We start from the raw sequence: 23,180 nt of genomic DNA on the forward strand, positions 1-23,180 counted from the left end.
TACCACTGGCCACCTGGGAAACCGCTTTAAAGAAAATAATCTCGTGTAATTAGTAATATGTCTGGAGGGAACAGAGCCCCCCAGATGACTCTCTTTTTGTGCCGTGGTCCTTGTTTCACCCGGGTGGACCCAGCTGAGCCACCAGAGGAAGTCAGCTTCCTGATGAATGGCCTTGCTCTTCAAGTATTTCTCCTCTACCTTGCCCTTTACCTCACTCTGCTACTCAGACTGTTCCTCCTGCTTGAAACACGTTGTCTCCGGTCATTTGAAAAGTGAAAGGATAATGTGAGGGCATTTTTGGTGCTTTGCCGAAGCCGTGGTGATCTTTGTAAAATTAAAATTACACATTTATCTTCCCTAAACCTGAGGCCTTCCTTTCATCAGATTTCTGGCCTACTGTCAGTCAGTTATTTCCTAAAATGTTAGCACAGTAGATCTTGTGGTCTCTGACTTGAGTGAATCCAGAATTGGAAACACATAATCTTGTTGTATACAGGATTACTTTGAAATTGCTTCAGGACTCACTCAATGTTCTCCTGTGTGTCTTTTTTTTTTTGCCCCATATTTGTTTTTCCAAATTTATGGTCCTGTTTTTATTTTTTTTTATTTTTTAAACTTGCCAATCTTTTCCCCTGCTCCCCAACCATCACTTAAAATAATGAAAGGTAGTCAGGCTATTTTCAAATGCTTTAACTTCACTGACACTGGTGGAAGCTTTTAGGTGAACTGTCCTTTGATCAGTGGCCCACATTCTCCTGGGGCCTGGCCGGGGCGGGCTCTGGCGGCCAGGGCTGGCGTTTAGTCTCCACAGCCAGTGGGGTGCAGTGACTCTCTGCTTCTCTTTCTCAGTGCTATCGCATCCATCCTGAGGGCCTGGCTTGACCAATGTGCAGAGGACTTCCGAGAGCCGCCTGGCTTCCCCTGCTTACAGAAACTGCTGGATTATCTCAAGCAGATGATGCCAGGCTCTGACCCAGAGAGAAGAGCTCAGAATCTTCTTGAGCAGTTTCACAAGCAAGAAGTGGAAGCTGACAGTGAGTACTCGTTTGATTCCAGGGTGGAAGCTAGATCCTGATCCTGCACACCTCCCATAACGAGCAAATGCTCTCCCTTTTCTTGTTGGGTCGGAGGCCTTGGTTTCCCTCAGGACAAGCTGACCGGGGATTGGTGGCCCGTGTAAAATTCTTAAGTCCCAGTTATGGACTGTATAGAGCTGGAGAGCGGAATCCCCCCTGGAGAAGGGAATGGCAACCCACTCCAGTATTCTTGCCTGGAGAATTCCATGAACGGAGGAGCCTGATGGGGCTGCAAGTTCATGGAATCACAGAGTGTCAGACACAACTGAGTGGCTAACACTATAGAGCTTTAGAGCAGAGAAGGGGATATTCAAGACCACCTAGTCTGACTCCCTCCTTTTATGGCTGAGGAAACAGTGACTCCGGGAGGCGGAGTGATTTCCCAGCGTTCCTCTTAGCGCCACACACAGGACGATCTCCTTGATGATCTTTCGCCTTTCATTGTCATTGCACAGCGTGCTGAACTTGAATTTGTTCTTCATTATCTGCCTGATCGGTTCCTCCTCCTGTCAAATGAAAACCCGTCGCAGACAACCACCCCCATTCAGCAGGCAGGGAATTAAATCCAGTCCTGCCCCTGCCCTCACAAAAGCTTGCGAAGCTCAGAAAAGAGGTTTCCCCTTCAGCTGGAAATATCCCTGCTCTCTGTCCCCTGCCTGAGGCAGATCTCGCATCTCCTATAGACTCTCGCGAAGGAAGTCTCTGTGGCTGTTTTTTTTTTTTTTCCCCTATCTGAAGAATTGACTGCCTATTTTCAAGGACAGAGCAAAGGCCACCACTGCAGGTTGTGGGCTGCTTGGAACCATCAGGCTTTGAAGGAAGTCAGAAAGAGGCTAGGACAGGCTTCCAAGCGGTGACGTTTTGTCCCCTCACTGGCTGCCTGGCTATGGTTGCCATGGCGGCTGACCCACTTGGAGCTTCTGACAGGCATTTCCCTGAAGTGACGCCTGATTTCCTCAGTGAGGGAAAGGAAACGGTTCCTCAACACCGATAAGGGAAGCTGCCTCAGTGCCAAGGAAAACAACCTTAAAATTCCAAACAGGACCTGTTGACTTTTTTTTATGGACGGGGGACCAGGGAGGGAAAAAATGCCGTTGCATCATTGGAAGCTGACTGCCAAGTCCTCTGTATCTTAGATGACTTCATCTGCTGGGAATGTTTGAATACCAGAGGCACCCCTCCAGCTGTAGGGGCTCTGCTCCCCTCAGGACCTCCCCTCCTGCCTTCGTGCAGGGGTGGATACTCTGTTAGCGCCCAGCTCTCCCCATGGGGGCTGCCCCTGGCTCCCGGCCTAATTGGGGAACCGGTGGGACCAGTGGCTCGTTGTTTGTAACAGGCACTGGAAGGCCAGCTCCTTTGGCAGGCCGAGGCAGGGGAGAGCGAGTTTGCCTGACTTCAGAAAGGCTTTTAGGCAATCCCAGGAGTGAATTTTTAATCAAGAACTCTCTTTTATTAAGTACAGGAATCATTACCGAAAAAGAGTTTTAGGAGCTTGGTTTCCATATGCTTCATTTTACCCAATTTCATGCCGGCAAAAGCAAACAGGTTCTCCTCCATGTTTTTTAAAAGTGAAAACTTTGCCTCAGGTTTTTGCCTGCTTACCCCTGGAAAAGAGTTAGAAGCAGAAACAGTGAGAGCATGGAGGAGACCCCAGAGAGAAAGGACCATGTAACCTTCAGGCACAGCAGCGTTGATCCAGGGCATGCAACAGGCCACTGTGAGCGTTGGATGAATGAGACGATCACGCCTTAGCACATATACTCCTTGCCAGCCTCTGCATTGCTGAGCAGCGAGAATAGATTTGTATCTAGTGGTTAGCAAGAGGGTTGAGAGGCCCATTCTGAACCTTTGGGATTTCAGATGTCTTATTCCTCCACCCAGTGAGAGAGGGCCAGAGTTGTGTGGAGGAAAAGTGGTGAAATCATGGGGTGTTAGCTCTCTTTAGCTCATGCCTGCTTGTATCCTAGCCTCTAGGGGCAGGCAGAGGTCCCCTCCTGCTTCCCCACCTACCCTCCTTGCAACCAGCCTTGTTCACATTGGTACCTTCAGCTCCAGGGTGAGGCAGCCAAGCGTTAAATCCTGTTGTTGTTTAGTTGCTCAGCCATGTCTGACTCTTTTGCAACCCCATGGACTGTATAGCCTGCCAGGCTCCTCTGTCCATGGGATTTCCCAGGCAAGAGTGCTGAAGTGCCTGGAGATCTCCAGGAGATCTTCTCAACTTGCAGTATCAGATCCATGTCTCCTCCATTGCAGGCAGATTCTTTACCACTTGATTCACCATACCTGTCATCAAAGTTAGCAGTTTCTCATGTGGTGCTCTGAGAGGGGCAGTGATGCAGGGTCCACTGAGCACCCCCTTACCCCTAGGAAACTAAGAAAGTGAAAGTGTTAGTCGCTCAGTCGTGTCTGACTCTTTGCGACCCTGTGGACTGTAGCCCTCCAGGCTTCTCTGTCCATGGGATTTCCCAGGCAAGAATACTGGAGTGGGTTGCCACCCCCTCTTCCAGGGGATCTTCCGACCCAGGAATTGAACCTGGGTCTCCCTTACTGCAGGCAGATTCTTTACCGTCTGAGCCACCAGGGAAGCACAGGAAACTAAGAAAAGACCACCCCAATTTGATCCAAGATGTCTAAAGTCTTTTATTCTGCAAAGGCTTACATTATAAACATCCTGGGGAAATAGTAACACCCTGATTTAAACGTCTGCTAAGATATGTGTATGTAACTAGATTTTTCCTAATGAGAACAGATCTGCCAGGCAGGAGAACAGGGAATGTGGTTGGGAAACAATCCAGGAATTGGGGAAAGTTTCCAGGATGGGAGGTTAGAGGCTCAAGGTAAACTTCTTCCAATTGTATAGTCTTTCACAGTAGAGACCCTCGGTCCTGCTGCATGTGCTGAGTGTTTATGCTTTTGGAGTCCTAGGTAGTGATTTTTTTTTTTTTTTTCGCTTCTTCAGTCTGTGTCCTATTAATTTGTAATTGATAATTGGTGATCTTATGTCTAATATGGCTCAGGTGAATTTAGTTTAAGGCTATTTTACTGCTTCATGCATCCTTTATTTTTATTGGAGGATAATCGCTTTACAATGTTGTGTTCGTTCCTGCTGTACGTCAGTATGAATCAGCTATGTATATACGTGTAACACCTCCCTTTGGAGCCTGCTTACCACCCCCACCCCCACCATCCCACCCCTCTCTAGGTCATCTCAGAGCCCCGAGCTGAGCTCCCTGTGTTAGACCGCGGCTTCCCACGAGCTATTTTACACATGGTAGCGTATATCCGTCAGTGCTGCTCTTTCAACTTGTCCCACTCTCTCCTTACCCAACTCTGTCCACACATCCGTCTGCATCTCTATTCCATTACTCAGCAATAAAAAGGAGCAAAACTGAGTCAGTTATAGGGAGGTGGATGAACCTAGAGCTTGTCATACAGAGTGAAGTAAGTCAGAAAGAGAAAAGCAAATATCATGTATTAATGCATATACATGAAATCTAGAAAAAATGGTACTGATAAACCTATTTGCAGGGCAGGAATAGAGATGCAAGCATAGAGAACAGATATACGTACTTAATGTTCGGTAGAAGTTGAAAGCCACTCCTAAAGTTCTGAGAATTCTGAGGACTTCTTGAGAGTTCTGAGGACTTCATCAGTATTTCTGACACCAGAATGGCTTATTCTACTCCCCAAAGCCTGGCTTGCCTTCATGTCCTTTCCTTCCAGGCTTCTGATAATTACTGGCCCAGTAATTAAGAAATGCATAGATGGGGTTTAGGAAATAGTTGGATTAAGGCTTGAGCTGATCAGAGGGATTTGAGGGTGCCTAAATTGAGAGGGGGACCCCTGAATGTAGCCCCGCTTTGCTTTTTCTAGCTTTTGTCCTACTTTGTGCTTGACTAAAGATCCTCTGGTTTGTCAAAGTGACAACGTGGGGCCTCTGGACTCAGTAAAGCCTCTAGGGACAAGCCGTGAGAGGGAAGACCTTCATTTCACTCCATTTATTATGCTTGCTGTTCTCTCCTTGTGAGTTTTCTAAGGGTCAGCCCTCTTCTTCCTAAATTAAATAAGTCCATTTTGACTCGGTAAAGAAGGTCATATGCAGCGGCACCAAACTACTATTTTTTTTCCCCCACCTGTGAACAGATGGGTTTCCCAACAGCATCTCCTTCAGCCTGGAAGAAGAAGAGGAACTGGAGGGCAGCGGCTCTGCGGAGTTCACGTGCTTCTCAGAAGATCTTGTGGCTGAGCAGCTGACCTACATGGACGCAGTATGTCCTCTCTCTGTGCCTTTGACGTGCTTCTCCTTAAAACGTGGGCAGTGACAGGACTGACTGGTGGCCCCTGGGAGAGCAGTAGGGTCATGTGAGTTAAGTCTTTTCAAATCCCCAAGAGAGGCTGCGCCAGTAAATGCAGAGGGAAGGTGTGATTTGAATCCATCATCTGAATAATTTAGGCCTCAGCTCTTACAATTCTGAGTGAAGGTGCTTTTCACTCGGAGCTCCACACCCAGAGGGAAAGAAGAATTCTAATCCTAGGGAAACAAAATCTGTCCTGTTCCATGGGTATTTCTCTCCCTTTAGACTCATACATATTTCAATATCTGAACTGTTTATTTGGAGGATTGTAAAGGGGTCAGAGTATAAGTTAGGACAAAATAAATTCACTGAATCCACATGCGACTCTATCTGGCAGCTCATTTCCACATGTGCTTCCTGGTCTTTTGAAGTCTGAGTATTTTTGTTAGCTGTACATATTTGGTTTCATTAGTCGCATTTCATAGCTCAGTGTCAGCTGGTTAAAGAAAAGAGGGCCATTATCAAGGATCACAGTGGTTTCAGCTCTTCCACACTTACCACTTGGGAGGAACAGCATAGAAAGCGGCTGTGAGTTTCCATCTACTTAGCATGCAAATAGACTCTCAGAAGTAAATCAGATGGTCTTTATAAAGCAAATCCTGGCACATTTGCTTTTACACAAACCCTCTTACATCTTGTATTGAATTGTTGTACAAATGAGAATCAGATTGGTTCAACAAATTTGTTGTTGTTTCAAAAACCAATAGTGTAAAAGAACTACGGAAAACTTCATTGGCTACGACTTTTAGGCAAAGACCTGGAAAAGAAAAAAGTGAAAGTAAAAGTTGCTCAGTTGTGTTGGACTCTTTGCAGCCCCGTGGACTATGAATTCTCCAGGCCAGAATACTGGACTGGGTAGCCTTTCCTTTCTCCAGGGGATCTTCCCAACCCAGGGATCGAATCCAGGTCTCCCGCATTGCAGGTGGATTCTTTACCAGCTGAGCCACAAGAAAAGCCCGAGAATATTGGAGTGGGTAGCCTATCCCTTCTCCAGTGGATCTTCCCAACCCAAAGACCTGGAAACCAGGCTTCAGATCCCTCTTTCCTCCTTTTCCTGTGTGACACTGAATAGTTTTTCCTTTTGTTTGTTTCTCGCTGTCTTCACTTTAAACAATGGGAAATAGTGAACTTGATGAGTATCACTCCTGTGAGTCATTTTTCAGGTGACCATTCATATTCATTATACACAGTTCACGATTGTGAGTGTCCAGAATGTACCATGGATATGATTTTGAAGTCAAAGTAATCTTAACCACTTCTTGGTCAGAAGTAGATTCTTACCTGGATTTTCTTCCAAGACAGAAAAGTCCAAATGTTTTTGGTCATTTAAATTTTCTGTTGGTCATTGTGTTCCACGTGTTCAGTTGAACAGATTTAGAAAGAACATATGGGCTTTTTCTGATCAGTTAATATATTAATTATTTACTTTTGTCTGTTGAAATGGACACCATGAGGCAAATCAAGTAGAAATGGGCAATTTGTCCATTCACAAAGTACCAAGTTACAGTAGATGGCATGCTTTGCCCTATGAAATGTGTGTATTGTCCTTAAAGTCAGTTCCTCTCTTGTTCTAGCAACTATTTAAGAAAGTTGTGCCTCACCACTGCCTGGGCTGCATTTGGTCTCGAAGGGATAAGAAGGAGAACAAACACTTGGCTCCTACGATCCGTGCCACCATCTCTCAGTTTAATACCCTCACCAAATGTGTGGTCAGCACCATCCTGGGGGGCAAAGAACTCAAGACGCAGCAGAGAGCCAAGATCATCGAGAAGTGGATTAACATTGCTCACGTAATTGTCTTTTTAAAAATATCCTTTGGGCTTAGCAGATATGGGAGGCCATGGCATCATGCTGATGTTCCCACCTGGCTGAAAGGCAGTCAGAAAATCATATGTGAGGGCCCACTGGGTTTTTGTTGTTCTTATTGTGGTCCTTCCAAAGTAAGGAAAAGTTGCCTTTCTTAACATGGGAGTTTATTTTTCCCCTTTAAAACAAAGGGTCCCTTGCTCACTTCCTGCTGCTTATAGGCCCCCATACTGCTGCTGCTTCAGGATGAAACAGAATGTCTGCTTTTTCACAGACAATTGGTTCTGCCCTGTGTTCAGTACATATAAACTGATGATCTCAGTGTCAGATAGACTGCTCTTCAATGCAGAAAGATTACCCCACCCCCTTCCAGGACCTGGACGCATTCTGTCTTCTGCAAACTTGAAGAGCCAGTACCTTCTCAGGATCTCACATCCCTTTTCTAAAGGACTGAAATATACAGATTCCATATTAATCAAGGGCTTTTCTGAGAGCCTTATATCTGAAGTTGGAGGAACAGAGTCTATTCCTGTGGCTGAATTACATTCTGCTGGGTGTCAGTCCAGTGTGCTGGATCAACTGCATCCATGTCACATGACCTTGACCTTCATTTATCAGCATCTTATTTCCTGATTGAGAAAAGGTGAACAGTAGTCAGTCAGTCAGTCACCACGTATTTCATGAGCCCATAAATGCTTCTGACCTGCAGTTTTATGTACTTTGAGGATATAGATAGGCTAAACACAGTTAATTTGGTCCTACAGGAGCCTATAGTCAAACAAGGAAGCTAAGAGATACTGGAGTCATCTCAGCCTAGAAGTAGGGTCATAGAACGTAAGTGCTGCAGAAGTTGGAGGGGGGAGAAATCCATCCTGGCTGGGTGGTCCAGGCAGGTTTTCATGGAGAGGATGGTATTTGAATTTAGCTTTGAATAACTGATAGTATTTGGGGTATTTGAAGATTGGGGAAGATTTATTTATTTAGTCTAGGCAGAAGAAATTACGTCAGCAAGAGCTATGTAATTAACAACAATTTTGACAAATAATTTTTATGCAAATATCCTCTGTTCTGGGCTATATGGGGTCAACTCTAACCAAAACTCTACCCCATTATTTATTTTTCTCATTGAGCCCCGATCTGTGGGCATAAGACTTAAACTTTTACATTCTCTCTCTGCCTCTTTTGTTTCACATTCCCTTTTGTGGTCTTTGGTTAAACAGCAGAGCCATAATCGTGCCAGAGAGTTTCCTTTATTTTGAGTCTGTAGGTGGTCCGATACTACAGACTTTTTAGTATATGGGAAAATGCTATATGGAAGAAACAAATGTTTTACACAACTTAGACTTCTCTTATTCTGAATTGAGCTTATTTATCAGCAAGTAAGAGCCACAAAGGACGTCCTGATAAAGTATGATAGAACATGAAATTTCTGTCTTCTTAGACTGATAGGAAAAAAATTTTTTTTGGCCGCAAATGCCAAAAGAAAATAGTCTATCTACTTTTAATATATTCAACTGCTTCTAAAATCTGTGGTAAACGTATTGCATCTGTATACATGGCAGGGTGGCTCAACAGTGACCTTGGTCCAAATTAAATACCAATTGTATATTTATGTGATAGTAAGAAGTACAAGTTGTATAATTTCAGGTATATTCCAAATGCCGTAGCACGTGCTTTAAAAGCCAGCGGTCTTTAACTCTTTGTGATGCATGAAATTGTGTCCCTTGAAATTGTGTAGGTAACTTAATAAAATAATAAGACTCACAGGTGTTTTCCAATCAAAATTTATTTTACTTTTCCTGAGTTAATCATAGGCATTTTCTATTGAGAGGATGTTTGAAAAATGATCATTTTACATGCAGAAGATATTTCTGACCTAATATGACTGTTTTGTTGGACTGGCCTTACTGCTACATTTTTGCATCAAATCTCCTCAAAGATCACTCCTTTTTTAGCAGTGGGGCCAGATGCCTCTTGTATTCCTTTAAACCCTTAGCTTAAGCCTCTTTCTGAATAATGTGTTCCATATGTTTATTATAATTTGCATGAAATAGCTGGGCCCGAGTTCTTTTATTTATTGCAAGTTTCCTGATTTTTAGAACATAACTTTTGGATTCTGAACCTTTGTTGAACCATGCTCTCCTGGGCTTGGTTTCCAGACTGTAATTCAGCACTCTTGCTTTCTCTCTTTTACTTGCTCTCTTTTTAAATAAAAAGAAGGCATTGAGGCATTTCAAAAGAGTGGGCATGACTTTTGTAAAGAGCTTTGGCATTTACTTTTAAGAAAATCTTGGAGGGGTGGGTTGTTGGTTTGGCATAGTAATTTTTTTTTAGTTCTTATCTTTTTTTTAAAAAAAAGTTTTATTTTGTATTGGGGTATAGCCAATTAACAATGTTGTGATAGTTTCAGGTGGACAGCAAAGGGACTCAGTCATACATATACATGTATCCATTCTCCCCCAAACGCCCCTCCTATCCAGGCTTGGCATAGTAATTTTAAGCAGCCAGATGTGGCCGTGCTAAGTTAAAGAATGCCATTTTCCATTCACAGTCAGGACTAGCGTGACTTTGTGAAATGTTCTTTTAAGCAGTATGCATTTATGCCCAGCCACTCTGGGACCTCTTGCCTCAGATGTTCCGCATGAAGCCAAGCCCATGCTCAGTTGTCGACAGTGGAAGTTTTACACTCCCACATGCCTGCAGATGAAGCACCTCCTTGGATACAAGGCACATTCGCTCCCCCCACCGCCCCCCGCCGCCAGGGCTTCCTCCTTCCCCATCCTGGCTGTGAAGGGGACCCTCTCTCTCCCTGACTGTTTTGCTGTGCCTGCCATTCATTCAGCAGGATTTTGACTCCAAGGTCGCTGCCTGCTGATGCTACAGCCTCTGAATGGTAGCTTAAGTTTCAGGCTCTGGGAGGCTTTCTACTTCTCTAGAAAATGACATCCAGAATGTTTCCTGTTCCCTTTCTATTTTGTTTTAAAAGGCTGCCAAAATGCATTTTCTTTTAAAAGCCCAAGTTATTTTGGAAACATTGTAAGTACCAAGGTGTTTCTGAATGTTTATGATTGAGGCACAAGCCAACTGGAACTCAAATGAATGTGTATAAAAATATTCCCTCTTGGCTAAGGACATAAGAGCCAAAGTTCAACTTGTGGTGAGTTTTTACTGCCAAGTTGTAGACCCCTTTCCAGACAAGGGTCGGTCATGAGATGTGTGATAGCATCTGACCTTGAAGCGGCTGTGACCTGGTTCGCTTTGTGGGTCTAAAGGTTACGGTCATCTTTCATGTGTATTTTTAGGGCATCTGTATGCTTTCAGCAGAAGAAAGTTTGCTTTCTCTAGCACAGCCCTGTAGGCTCACCGCCATTCGTGTTTTTACTGGGAAAGCTGGAAGCTATAAAACTGTAACAACAACGCAAAAAAATATATTAAAGAGAGAAAAACAAGCATTCAGTGCCAAAATCTATAAAGCGTTTCGGTGACTGGGGTGGGAGTATAAGAAACCACTTTTTGATGTTCAGTATTTATACAGCTGCCTATTTAGCAGTAAGAATTCATAGCAGCTGTGATACTTCTGAAACAGGAAACCACCAACTCACTGTATTATTGATATTTAAATGCCTTGTATGTTTTAATCACTCTCTGTACAGGAATGTAGAATCCTGAAGAATTTCTCCTCCTTGAGGGCCATCGTTTCGGCGCTGCAGTCCAATTCCATCTATCGTTTAAAAAAGACTTGGGCTGCGGTCCCAAAGTAAGTTCCCAAGTGTCTGCTCTACTTTCTTTGGCCGGGCTGATTAGCTGCTTTATCAGTGGTGTGGGTCCCTCTACCTTCAAAGTGCATATTATATAACAAGAGAAACATCGTTGAAAGCCTCTGTGTGTTCCAGGCAGGGTGCGTTTTACACATCATCATTAATGAGTTTTGAGGCAGGGCTGCTGCAGAAATCAACCTCACTCTCGAAGGGTGCCAAAGCCAAGATGGTTGGCTTTGGGGGTGATTTTAAGGATGTGCATGTCATCTGGGCTTGGAAGGATCAGCTCGCGGAGAAGTGAAGTTACAGCAACTCGCCTTTACTTCCGCTTATTTGTTCAGTCACATTCCTTCAAAGCCCTAAGCCGTTCCAAGCTGTGAGGGATAATGTGTGCACAGAGGACATTAGTTCTTGCTGTTCAACATGAATCCATTTAGTTAGTTTCTGCTTCCACCCATGACAAGCTATCTTAGTGTTGTTAGAAACCCCCCAAGTATTCCTTCCTAGGAACCTGACTGAAAATGATTAACCTCCCACGTTCTGTATTGGATTTTTCTTCATGTTTCTTGCTGTAACCTTTGGAAGGGCGAACGATCGAACGTCCTCATCGTTTCACTGTCGCTCTTGTCCCCTGTCCAGAGCTTCGCTGGACTCTGCCTTTCGCGAAGGTGGGAAGGGGGGTAAGGAGGCAGTTCTGGTCGCCCGTGAGTACAGATTGAGAGGCTGGGGAATGTGTCATGACTACAGACCAGGCCAGTTACTTTTCTCCCTCCATTTGTACTAATTGCAAAGTCATTCCGTAACAGGCAGAAATGCCTAAACTGTTTATAAACTGCAAAAATGCCTGTACTGTACGCAGCACAGTCTATACTGTATGCAGCAGAGTCAGTTCCAGTCGGGAGAGCGGCCAGCTGGCTCCCAGGCAGGCCTGCCTTGTGGGTTTAGTAGGTTCTGTCCTTAGAGCAGAAGGTCTCAGTACTCAGTTTCATCAGCTCACTCAGAGTAGATTAAGCCTTAAGTGTTAGTCTATCAGTCATGTCCGACTCTGTGTGACCCCATGGACTGTAGCCCACCAGGCTCTTCTGTCCTTGGGATTTCCCAGGCAGGAATACTGGAGTGGGAAGCCATTCCCTTCTCCAGAGGTCTTCCTGACCCAGGGATTGAACCCAGGTCTCCTACAATGAAGGCAGATTCTTTATCATCTGAGCCACCAGGGAAGCCCTAAGCCTTAAGGGACTGACCCTACCCAAACTCTCTAGAGACCCAGATTGGTAAACCAGAGTTTCATAGATTTATGCGGAAAAAGGTGTGCCAGAGTATTCAAGCTACTGATAAGCTCACATTCTCCATCAGAGGAAAGGCAGCTTAGGGGAAGTCACATTATTTGTTACATAACTCTTAGAAGCGGGTGATCATAAAGCCTGGTGTTACAGAGCTACAGACACCCTGCCACTTGGTCTTCAGCACTCACATGCTCTGTTTTCTGTCAAGAGAAAGAGTGGAGATGGGACTTTTCAAAGCCCAGTGCAATTTTCTTGATTACCACTCTTGGGTTCTTCTCAAGGCGACACTGTGTGTGATAGATTAGTTTATTGGAATTCTCTGCACAAGAGTCTTATGAAAGATGTGGACCATATGAAATCAATAGATGGTAGGCCCAGGTGAAATATGATGGGGAAATCAGACGCATACAGAGTCCCCATCCTCAGCACCCCAACCTCTCCCTTCCCCTCATCACTGCTCCCCACTTGTGGTATCAAAAACAAAGGGATGATCTGGGGCTAAAATGCAGCCTTGTCCTGCTTGTAGCCTTCTCTTTTAGGCAGTGAAAGGTAATCTGTCTTTCCTTGATGGTTGATAAGTAGAATACTGTGGAAGTCACTTAGCCAGCCACAGGTTTCTTCCACAGCACATTTGAGGCTAAAACACAAGATAAAAAATGACTGGACTTGTTTCTTAATCTCCTTGGTTATCATCAGAGAAGGCCCATCCTTCCAGCTGGTTTCTGTATTTAAGAAATACCACAGAACAAACCTCAAAGCCCCATTGTGTACAGTACGGGCATCTGGTTTGTTTCTTCATTGGTTTGTTTCTTCATTCATGTTTTAGCAGGAATGCTGCAGAAGTATCACAGTTCCTAAGAGAAATCACTTTCATATCAGCTTTATATAGTTTCTATCACGAAATGAAAGGAACAGGGTTAAGATGTTTTATTTGGTTATTACTTTTCCAGTAGCCCTTTATGTTAATAGCTTTCAGTGGACAGAGAAGACATCTATTTACTTCTGTTTATTTCAGCCCACATGTAATTAAGTTCTTAATGATTTTTTCCAAAATATTAATAGCTTTAATGGTTTTCTTTATTCTAAGAGTAATATTACACTCATTGTAAAACACATCAATTCTTTTTTTTTTAGTTGGAGGATAATTGCTTTACAGTGTTGTGTTGGTTTCTGCTGTAGAGCAACATGAATCAATCATATGTATATATATATATCCTCCTTCTGTGCCTCCCTGTCCCTTCCTACCCCTCTAGGTCATCACAGAGCACCAGGAAGGGCTCCCCATGTGATACAGCAGCTTTCCGCTAGTTATGTTTTATACATGGTACTGCATATATGTCAGTGCTACATTCTCAATTTGTTCTACCCTCTCTTTACCCAGCTGTGTCCACTAGTCTGTTCACATAAATTCTTAATAATAGCTTTCTCATGATAATGAAAGTGTTGAGTGTATTATGACATTGCCTCTGTTAATTCTTTAGAATTATTGCCTTCAGAATCATCCACTCAGGAAGCCTGGAGGGGTGGAGAGAAAAGCCTGAGGCCTGTGGAGACATGTTGTATTAGGGAGGGGCTGGGAAGGAGTAGGCGCTTTACATGTGTGATGGTGCAAGGGGGCTGTCAGCGTTTCCACTGTGCAGATAAGAAAACTGAAGCTCAGGAAAGTTGAGCAGCTTGTCTAAGATCACTTAGGGCGTGAGTGGCAGAGTTGGGATCGGAACCCAGCCCCTCCTGCTTGCACAATCCACTCTGACTCTGAGAGTCAGGGCACTGGCCTGTGAGTAAGGAAATCGGGGTTCTGTACTGCAGCTCTCCGCAGTTAGCAGCAGCAGCTTGGGCAAATCCCTGACCCTGACATCTTCATCTCTCAAATGAGGAGACTGGCTAAGATGAGTTCTCAGGTCCTGTGGGGCTGTGGGCGTGTTGCTAAGAGGACTTTTTTTTAACTTGCTGAAGAGGACTTGTCCCAGTTACACAATGTAATACCCCCTGTGTAGCCAGAGGTCCTCAGGAAAGATGATCCAAAGGTGTTGAGCTTTTTCTAATCTTCATTTGTTAATATTTTCTCCACCCCTTTTCTAGGGACCGAATGCTGATGTTTGAAGAGCTTTCAGATATCTTCTCAGACCATAATAACCATCTGACCAGCCGGGAGCTACTGATGAAGGTGAGGATATGGGGTTGCACTGTGCTCTGGACTTTGCTCAGGGAAGAAGAGAAGTTTGAGGGCTCTTTGGCTGCCTGCGGTCCCTTGAGAGAGCCTAAAGGAACTGAAACGCAGGACTTTGGGTTTTTATGCCAAATCAAAGAAGCCTGGGGCTGAGAAAATTCAGTCCTGCTCCTTGGCTTCACTGGGATGCAACCAGATTGTGAAACTTGGGATTGCTGCCTGCCTGTAGCCCCTGAACAAGCCGCCCTGCAAACACCGAGTGCTGGCAGTTAGGTGGGGGAGAGGGCCTGGAATATCCTTCTCAGCAAAACATCTTCTAAAAGGGCAGGGGCCAAGCCTGCAATTCCACATCCTTTATTTGCACTAAGTTGCGCAACCTGTCCATCAGCAGTATTTATTGAACACCAGATGAGTGCTGGCTGCTAAACAGCAGGCTAGGTAAAGCTGTAGCTCAGCTCATTTTCTTTCTCTAGATGTTTGATGAGTGCCTAATATTTGTAAAGCATTTGACTGGCCTCTGGGAGTATGAAGAAGACTAACACAGACTGTTTTCAGGAACTTACCTTCTAGTGGGTAGATGTAGACGCTAAATAAGAATGAGCAGTCAAAGAAAGGTATGAATGATAGGTTGTGAGCAGTCATGAGAGGGGAGGAGATAGTATTTTCACAGCCTTTCTGTAGATTCCATCCTTCTCATTTTGCAGCTAGTCAAGACTCAGAGAGGTAAGGATACCTCTGAAGTCCCACACCTGGAGGTAGTGGAGCTAGAATGTGAATCCAGCCTGGTGAGACCCTAAAGCTGCTGCTTCCATCACTTAGGCATAAACCTGTTGCTTTTGACCACTTGGGAGTCGGAGGCAGGGGAGGTCAGGTGAAACTTCAGAGAGGAGGGAAGTGGTCTTTCATTTAACATTGATTGGGCATTCACCATGTGCCCAAAGCAATCTCTGATCTTAAGGAGACTACAGTCTCATGGGGGAGGGTGGTAAAGTGGGCAGTTATTAAAAAACAAAACAATACATTACCCTTTTGCCCTGAACTGGGCAGTTAGAGGATCCTTACATAGTACTATTTAGTATACTGGTCTCATAGAATTGTTTTGAAGATTGACTGAAATCACGTATTTGAAAGCACTGCAGCTGTCCGTCATTTTTAGCATTTGGCAAGCTATCTACATGTGAAACCATAGTATGCATGACAAATGAAAAGTGTAAGCTATAGATGTAAGCTTCGCATAGACACTTGGAGTAGGAATGAGAGTCTAGTAGGGATAGGTTTACTTAGAAAAGGCCTCAGTGATAACTGTCGGGTTAGTTGTTCCTATAAAGGCATCTGTTATGATCTTCCTGTCTATTCTTCTCCTAAGTCCTACTCTTCCTCCATGTCTCCGTGAAAACTACAGTTCAGTTCAGTTCAGTCACTCAGTCGTGTACAACTCTTGGCGACTCCATGAATTGCAGCACGCCAGGCCTCCCTGTCCATCACCAACTCCCAGAGTTCACTCAGACTCACGTCTATCGAGTCAGTGATGCCATCCAGCCATCTCATCCTCTGTCATCCCCTTCTCCTCCTGCCCCCAATCCCTCCCAGCATCAGAGTCTTTTCCAATGAGTCAGCTCTTTGCATGAGGTGGCCAAAGTACTGGAGTTTCAGCTTTAGCATCATTCCTTCCAAAGAAATCCCAGGGCTGATCTCCTTCAAAATGGACTGGTTGGATCTCCTTGCAGTCCAAGGGACTCTCAAGAGTCTTCTCCAATGCCAGACTACATTTCTGCTCAAATCCTTCCTCGACACACTCAGGTCTGATTAGGCCCCTTCCTGTGTGCTCTGGAAGCCCGTCATTCCTCTTGTCCTAGCTCTCATCACATGCCTCGATAAACTTGTCTGTGAATGTCACCTGTCTCCCCGCTGGCCTTTATGCCTCTTGCAGGCAGGGGCTTTTCCACTGTTATCTCTTTAATGCCTAACACACTGGGCATGTCACAAGTGTTCAGAAACGATGCTGGACTGCACGCATTGACGGGCCTTCTTATTCACATGAGTTTAACCACTTGCCCACTGTTAGCCCTGCTTGGCATAGACAGTGTGTGCAGGGCAGGGTGGCTGGTGTCTCTGGATTTGGCCCACCTGATGAACCGCATGCTAAACCATGCCTGGCTTGCTGAGGTCATGCTCCTCCCTGCTTCACATCCCCCTGGGTTTGCAGACTTTAAATGGAAACTCATCTGGCTGGAAGGAGATGGCTTAGTCGTCTCCCTGCCAGTAATACAAAGCTAGACTTAGTGGAGCCACACAGTCAAATCCCAATAGCTCTGAGTCATCTTTCCAAAGTAGATACATTGAATACTGTGCAGCTCATTGCCCGGTGGCCCTCTTCTGGCTGAAACCATAGAAGCCGAGCTACTTCTAGACATTAAAGGTCCCATAAACCTTTCTGAAATGTCGAAGTTTACCTTGGTGCTCTAAGTTAAATTTCTTGTACATGGCTGGAATCCCAAAGAAATGAAAAACTTGGCTCTGAATTCATGTGCTCTGTGCATTATCATTAATGATAGTGGAATGTTTGGGGGCAGGTCATTCATATGTCTATGTGGGTCCCTTTCCAGTCATCTTTGTTTATTATTCTTCATATGACGCATAGCATTCTGGATGTTAATTCTCAGCACAGCTGTAATAAAATAAAATCAAGGTACTTAGGTTTTCAGAAGAACCATGCCTGGTCTCTGTTTTTAATATGCTGGACTTAAACTGATTTGTGGGAGGGTAATCTTAGTCTTGAATGACCTTTCTTCTGCTTCTGGGTAGATGTAAGGTGCTACTTTTATAATACTATGGCTGAGACAACATCATAATAAGCAAAAACCGATGGTTTTCCTTTTAATTGTTGGAGACAGATGTTTTTATTTTACTCTGAGATTGTTTTAAACCTGTTACTCTTATGATTTCTGAACCTTGGATCATTCCAAGCAGCTTATCTGTGGAGTCCACACATTTCTGTATGACAGGAAAGCAGAATATTACCAAATCTTCTTCATTCCTGGGACTCTTACAAAGAACTCTCCTGGGCTGAATTGCTTGAAACAAATGCTAGGCCCAGGCAGGCATTTGGCTCTGGTAGAGATGTCTGTTTAATGACTGAGGTCAGAGGTTGGGTAGAAGGCTATAGAGCTGGGAAGGCCTATTTCACATAATTACTATTAACTGATGAACTGTCATTAAACCAGCAGTGGAAGTGACAAATAGATTTAAGGGACTAGATCTGATAGACAGAGTGCCTGATGAACTATGGACGGAGGTTCGTGACATTGTACAGGAGACAGGGATCAAGACCATCCCCAAGGGAAAAAAAATGCAAAAAAGCAAAATGGCTGTCTGAAGAGGCCCTACAAATAGCTGTGAAAAGAAGAGAAATGAAAAGCAAAGGAGAAAAGGAAAGATATATGCATTTGAATGCAGGGTTCCAAAGAATAGCAAGGAGAGATAAGAAAGCCTTCCTCAGTGGTCAGTGCGAAGAAATAGAGGAAAATAATAGAATAGGAAAGACTAGAGATCTCTTCAAGATGATTAGAGATACCAAGGGTGCATTTCATGCAAAGATGGGCTCAATAAAGGACAGAAATGGTATGGAACTGACAGAAGCAGAAGATATTAAGAAGAGGTGGCAAGAATAAAGATCTTCAAAAAATATCTTTACAAAGATCTGTACAAAAAAGATCTTCATGACCCAGATAATCATGGTATGTGATCACTCATCTAGAGCCAGACATCCTGCAATGAAAAGTCAAGTGGGCCTTAGGAAGCATCACTATGAACAAGGCTAGTGGAGGTGATGGAATTCCAGTGGAGCTATTTCAAATCCTAAAAGATGATGCTGTGAAAGTGCTGCACTCAATATGCCAGCAAATTTGGAACATTCAGCAGTGGCCACAAGACTGGAAAAGGTCAGTTTTCATTCTAATCCCAAAGAAAGGCAGTGCCAAAGAATGCTCAAACTACTGCACAATTGCACTCATCTCAGACACTAGTAAAGTAATACTCAAAATTCTCCAAGCCAGGCTTCAGCAATATGTGAACCATGAACTTCCAGATGTTCATACTGATTTTAGAAAAGGCAGAGGAGCCAGAGATCAAATTGCCAACATCCATTGGATCATTGAAAAGCAAGAGACATCTATTTCTGCTTTATTGACTATACCAAAGCCTTTGACTACATGGATCACAATAAACTGGAAAATTCTTAAAGAGATGGGAATACCAGACCATCTGACCTGCCTCTTGAGAAATCTGTATGCAGGTCAGGAAGCAACAGTTAGAACTGGACGTGAAACAACAGACTGGTTCCAAATCAGGAAAGGAGTATGTCAAGGCTGTATATTGTCACCCTGCTTATTTAACTTCTATGCAGAGTACATCATGAGAAACGCTGGACTGGATGAAGCACAAGTCGAAATCAAAATTGCCAGGAGAAATATCAATAACCTCAGATATGCAGATGACACGACCCTTATGGCAGAAAGTGAAGAAGAACTAAAGAGCCTCTTGATGAAAGTGAAAGAGGAGAGTGAAAAAGTTGGCTTAAAGCTCAACATTCAGAAAACTAAGATCATGGCATCTGGTCCAATCACTTCATGGCAAATAAATGGGGACACAGTGCAAACAGTGGCTGACTTTATCTTTTTGGGGGGCTCCAAAATCACTGCAGATGGTGATTGCAGCCATGAGATTAAAAGACACTTAAAAGGAAAGTTATGACCAACATAGACAGCATATTAAAAAGCAGAGATGTTACTTTGCCAACAAAGGTCCGTCTAGTCAAGGCTATGGTTTTTCTAGTAGTCATGTATGGATGTGAGAGTTGGACTATAAAGAAAGCTGGGTGCCAAAGAATTGATGCTTTTGAACTGTGGTGTTGGAAAAGACTCTTGAGAGTCCCTTGGACTGCAAGGAGATCCAACCAGTCCATCCTATAGGAGATCAGTCCTGGGTGTTCATTGAAAGGACTGATGTTGAAGCTGAAACTCCAATACTTTGGCCACCTGATGCAAAGAGCTGACTCTTTTGAAAAGACCCTGATGCTGGGAAAGATTGCAGGCAGAAGGAGAAGATGATGACAGAGGATGAGATGGTTGGATGGCATCACTGACCCAGTGGATATGAGTTTGGGTAAACTCTAGGAGGTGGTGATGGACAGGAAGGCCTGGCGTGCTGCATTCATGGGGTTGCAAAGAGTCAGACACAACTGAGCTACTGAACTGAATTGATGGAGAGGGGTCCACTGCTTATGTAGCACCCAGTAGAAGAGGCCCCTTGAGGCCCAGGAACAGGATGGATGAGGGCAGCTGTCTTCTGCCAAAGATGGTGATAGGCAGTGAGACTCATCTGCCAAAGATGGTGTTAGGCAGGAGAGAAATTTGCACTAGAGAGAGAGAAGGACGGAGAGGGGATGAAACAAGAGGAGAATGGAAGGTTGATGGAGGGCAAGATGTGGAATTCTTCCAAGCATGGTGATAATGGAGATCATGGGACAGGATGGTATATCCAGATACCTGAGTAGAGCAAAAAACAAGATGACTTTGTCGGAAAGAAGAAGCATCATCAAGAGAGTAGAAGCAGGAGTAGGAAAAAGAGGCAGGCAGAGTAGAGATCCAGAGCGATGCAGTCACAATGCCCGTGAAGAGTCTTGAGGAGTTTCAAGGGACGGTGTCGTGAGCCTTGTAGGACAAAGGGGTAGGGCCGAGGCAGAACGCTGACACGGTGGGATGTGATGCCTAGTGGATTTCTGTTGACACCTCATCTGGAATAGCTGGCATCACTCTGATATCAGTCTTTTTAGTTTCCTAGCCAGGAGTGGAGCCTCAGTCTCCTGAAGTCGTGCAATCAGCAGATCTTCCAGCTCCCAGTCCCAGATCTTTCTCCTCCCCACAAAGAGGTCGTCCTTAGTGCTCTTTTAAGCTCCTTCCTAGTTGTGTGATTCTCAGCGGCCTCTTAGCTTTTCAGAAATCCTTCTCAAGAATTTTAATGCACCTGCAGTAATGTCCATACATTACACATCTGTCAGTGATTAAGAAACTGGAAGGGAACCAGGAGGGCCTACTCCCTGGAAAGAGATGGATATTTGCATTCAAAAGTCAGGAAGAATTGATTTCCCACTCCAAGCAGATTCTCGAGAATTTGAGAGGACTCACAGTCACCCAGCAGAGGAAGTGGCACATTTTAGGACACTTTCATTCATCCCCAGCAAAAGCTATAAACAGGAGATCGTTAAGCAATACCTCTTCTTATTGTCATTTGTAATAGGGGGACTGACAGTCGCTAAGGAGTCACTATGGGTTCTGTCCCTAGGGATGTACCTGGATCCAGGTAAAGGCTGGTGAATGATATAGGATACTGATGCCTCACTGTAACTGGAAAGGCCAGGTCACTGGAAAAGTTCCCCTTATAGTCGGACAGCAGTGAAAGGTCGCATGCTCTGGTTATATGATAAACCCAGGGAAAGCTGACTGATTGAGGGAGACCAGTGTGGAGTCTGGCGCTCCTGAATTGTGAAATCTGCCTCCCATTCATGCAGTTCCTGGAAAATGAGAACTTAACAAGACCCCAAAACCCACAAAACCCAAAGCACTTTATGTTCAGTCAGCAAACTGGAGATTAGTCATTATGTGGAAGAGTTTGTTGTTACAACAGATGGGAGGAAAGAAAGGGTCACCATCTGTCCCCAGGCGCTGGGAGGAAGGAATTGATTTTGTAGGAGTTCCAAACCTAAGAGGCAACTTGGAAGGAAAGGTTGAGGGAGAGAAGGGGGAAAAAAATGTATGAGGGTCGTCTGGCTTTCATAGATCAGCGCGGGACTTCCTCAGAGAACTTCCGGTACAAAAGTTTCATTTAGCTAAGAAATACCACAGAAATAGTCTCTTTTCTTTCACAGGATGCTGGCACATGCCTTTCAGACAAACATCAAGAAATCACAAAAAGTACAGAGGAAGAGATGTTTGTTTCCAGACATGTGATTACTTGCAGTGAAATTCGGGACGTGTAACAATTGTCTCCATTTCCAGGAATTCCCTGCCTTATATTCATGATTGATTTTATAAAATCGATTGGGGGCTCTTCTTGCAAACTAGGATAAGACAGGATAAGACATTCCACCAGGCCCTCTCAAGAACAGACTGCTTGCCACAGGTCAGCCAGGTGTTTGCGTAAGGCAGTCCAGCATGTGCTGGAGGCCTTTTCATTTCCCACGGTATCCACATAATTGTGTGGAGGCTCTGCCCCAGAAGCTAGGCGCCCCTTCCCTTCTTTGCAGCATCTTCCTCCATCTCTCTCCTCTGTGTGTGTGTCTGTTTCTTAGGAAGGAACCTCAAAATTTGCAAACCTGGACAGCAGCGTGAAAGAGAACCAGAAGCGGACCCAGAGGCGGCTTCAGCTCCAGAAGGACATGGTATGGAAAGCCCTGGGTCTCCCCAAGGGCCAGCCAGGGAGCTGCCCCATGTGGGTGGTGGGGCTCCCTCTTGGCACCAGAACCTTCCATCTGCAGGGCGCTCCTGCTCCCAAAAAAGTTCTCATGCTCTTTACCTCATCTGTTCTCAGCAGCCCTGGGAGGTCTCAAGGCAAGCTCTTCTCATTCCCACTTGACCCAGCAGGAAATAGTTTGGACCAAGAGTCCCAGATCGCGTTTGTTTTCTGGAAAAAAATTTTTTTTTTCTTTCTGAAAGTGAGGGCAGGTCTGTGGCAGGTAGGCTTCTGTCCCTGATGCTGTCTTATTTTATCCACTCCTGTACTAAGGAGCTTGAGACCTGAGACCTCCTGCAATGCCTCCTGTAATCAGCTCTTTTTTTTTTTGGCCATGCTACACAGCATGCAGGCTCTTAGTTCCCTGATCAGGGATCGAACCCGTGGCCCCTGCACTGGAAGCACAGAGTCTTAACCACTGGACCCCCAGGGAAGTCTCAACTGTTTTCAAAGTCCCAACTTTGAACACACAGTAGCTCCAGGACCTGGTTGTTGCGGAAAGAGAGTGTCAGCTCCTAGAACTTGGTCCTTGTACTCAGAGATCTTTTCATTTGTTCCAAACTCTCTAGTCATTTTCTGGATCTCCTCACTGACACCAAGTACTAACCAAATCTTTCTAGTTTTTCAGTGTTCAAAGGAACATCATACCTCCTTCCTTAAGACTAAAAGATAACTATTGACATCACTGGCTTTATTTTTAAAACTCTCCTAACTTTGAGCATAGAAGGGGAAAACCAGAGAGAGCAGATTGGAGACTAACTATCTAAATATTTTCATCCCTGCTTAAAGAAGACTTTTCTCCTTCTTTGGAAGGCTGGTCGTAAATCAGAAATGTTTTTTTTGAGTGATGGGCCTCTTCTGTAACATAAAGCCTGTAGAACATTCACAGCACTTCAAACTTTTTTGGTGGTTCAAAGACAAGTTAAAAATAGCTGTTAAGAGAGAGATTATTTTGGTTCAGAATGAGACCTTGTACACATAATAGGAAAGGACAAACTGAGCTGACAGTGAGTTCTTGAAGGGCAAAACCTGCGTTGGTGTGAACCTCATGAAGCAGCTCTGACCGAGGAAACAGCCAGCCACGTGCACATCAGGCTGCCTGGTTTCACCCTGGCGGAGACTTTAGTGTTCTTGCTAGAATTTCCGTAAGTGCCTTAATGGACTTTAGGACAAGGTGTGTCCATGGAAGCCCCTTTTTATTTTCTCTTCAAAATAGTGCCTTG

General features: G+C 44.5%; 1 protein-coding gene across 5 annotated transcripts in view; it reads left to right on the forward strand.

Annotated features, from left to right (window-relative positions):
* The window catches only part of RGL1 (ral guanine nucleotide dissociation stimulator like 1), a 171,035-nt gene that overhangs the window by 119,207 nt on the left and 28,648 nt on the right, over positions 1–23,180 (forward strand). For all 5 annotated transcript variants that reach the window (XM_068986492.1, XM_068986494.1, XM_068986493.1 and 2 more), the window contains 6 exons: positions 850–1,034; positions 5,220–5,344; positions 7,006–7,221; positions 10,891–10,994; positions 14,361–14,445; positions 21,797–21,886. In XM_068986492.1, coding sequence (XP_068842593.1) covers positions 850–1,034; positions 5,220–5,344; positions 7,006–7,221; positions 10,891–10,994; positions 14,361–14,445; positions 21,797–21,886 — 805 coding nt within the window. The remainder of the gene's footprint in view (positions 1–849; positions 1,035–5,219; positions 5,345–7,005; positions 7,222–10,890; positions 10,995–14,360; positions 14,446–21,796; positions 21,887–23,180) is intronic.

This window comes from Capricornis sumatraensis, chromosome 14, assembly GCF_032405125.1.
Source record: "Capricornis sumatraensis isolate serow.1 chromosome 14, serow.2, whole genome shotgun sequence".
Lineage (NCBI taxonomy): Eukaryota > Metazoa > Chordata > Mammalia > Artiodactyla > Bovidae > Capricornis > Capricornis sumatraensis.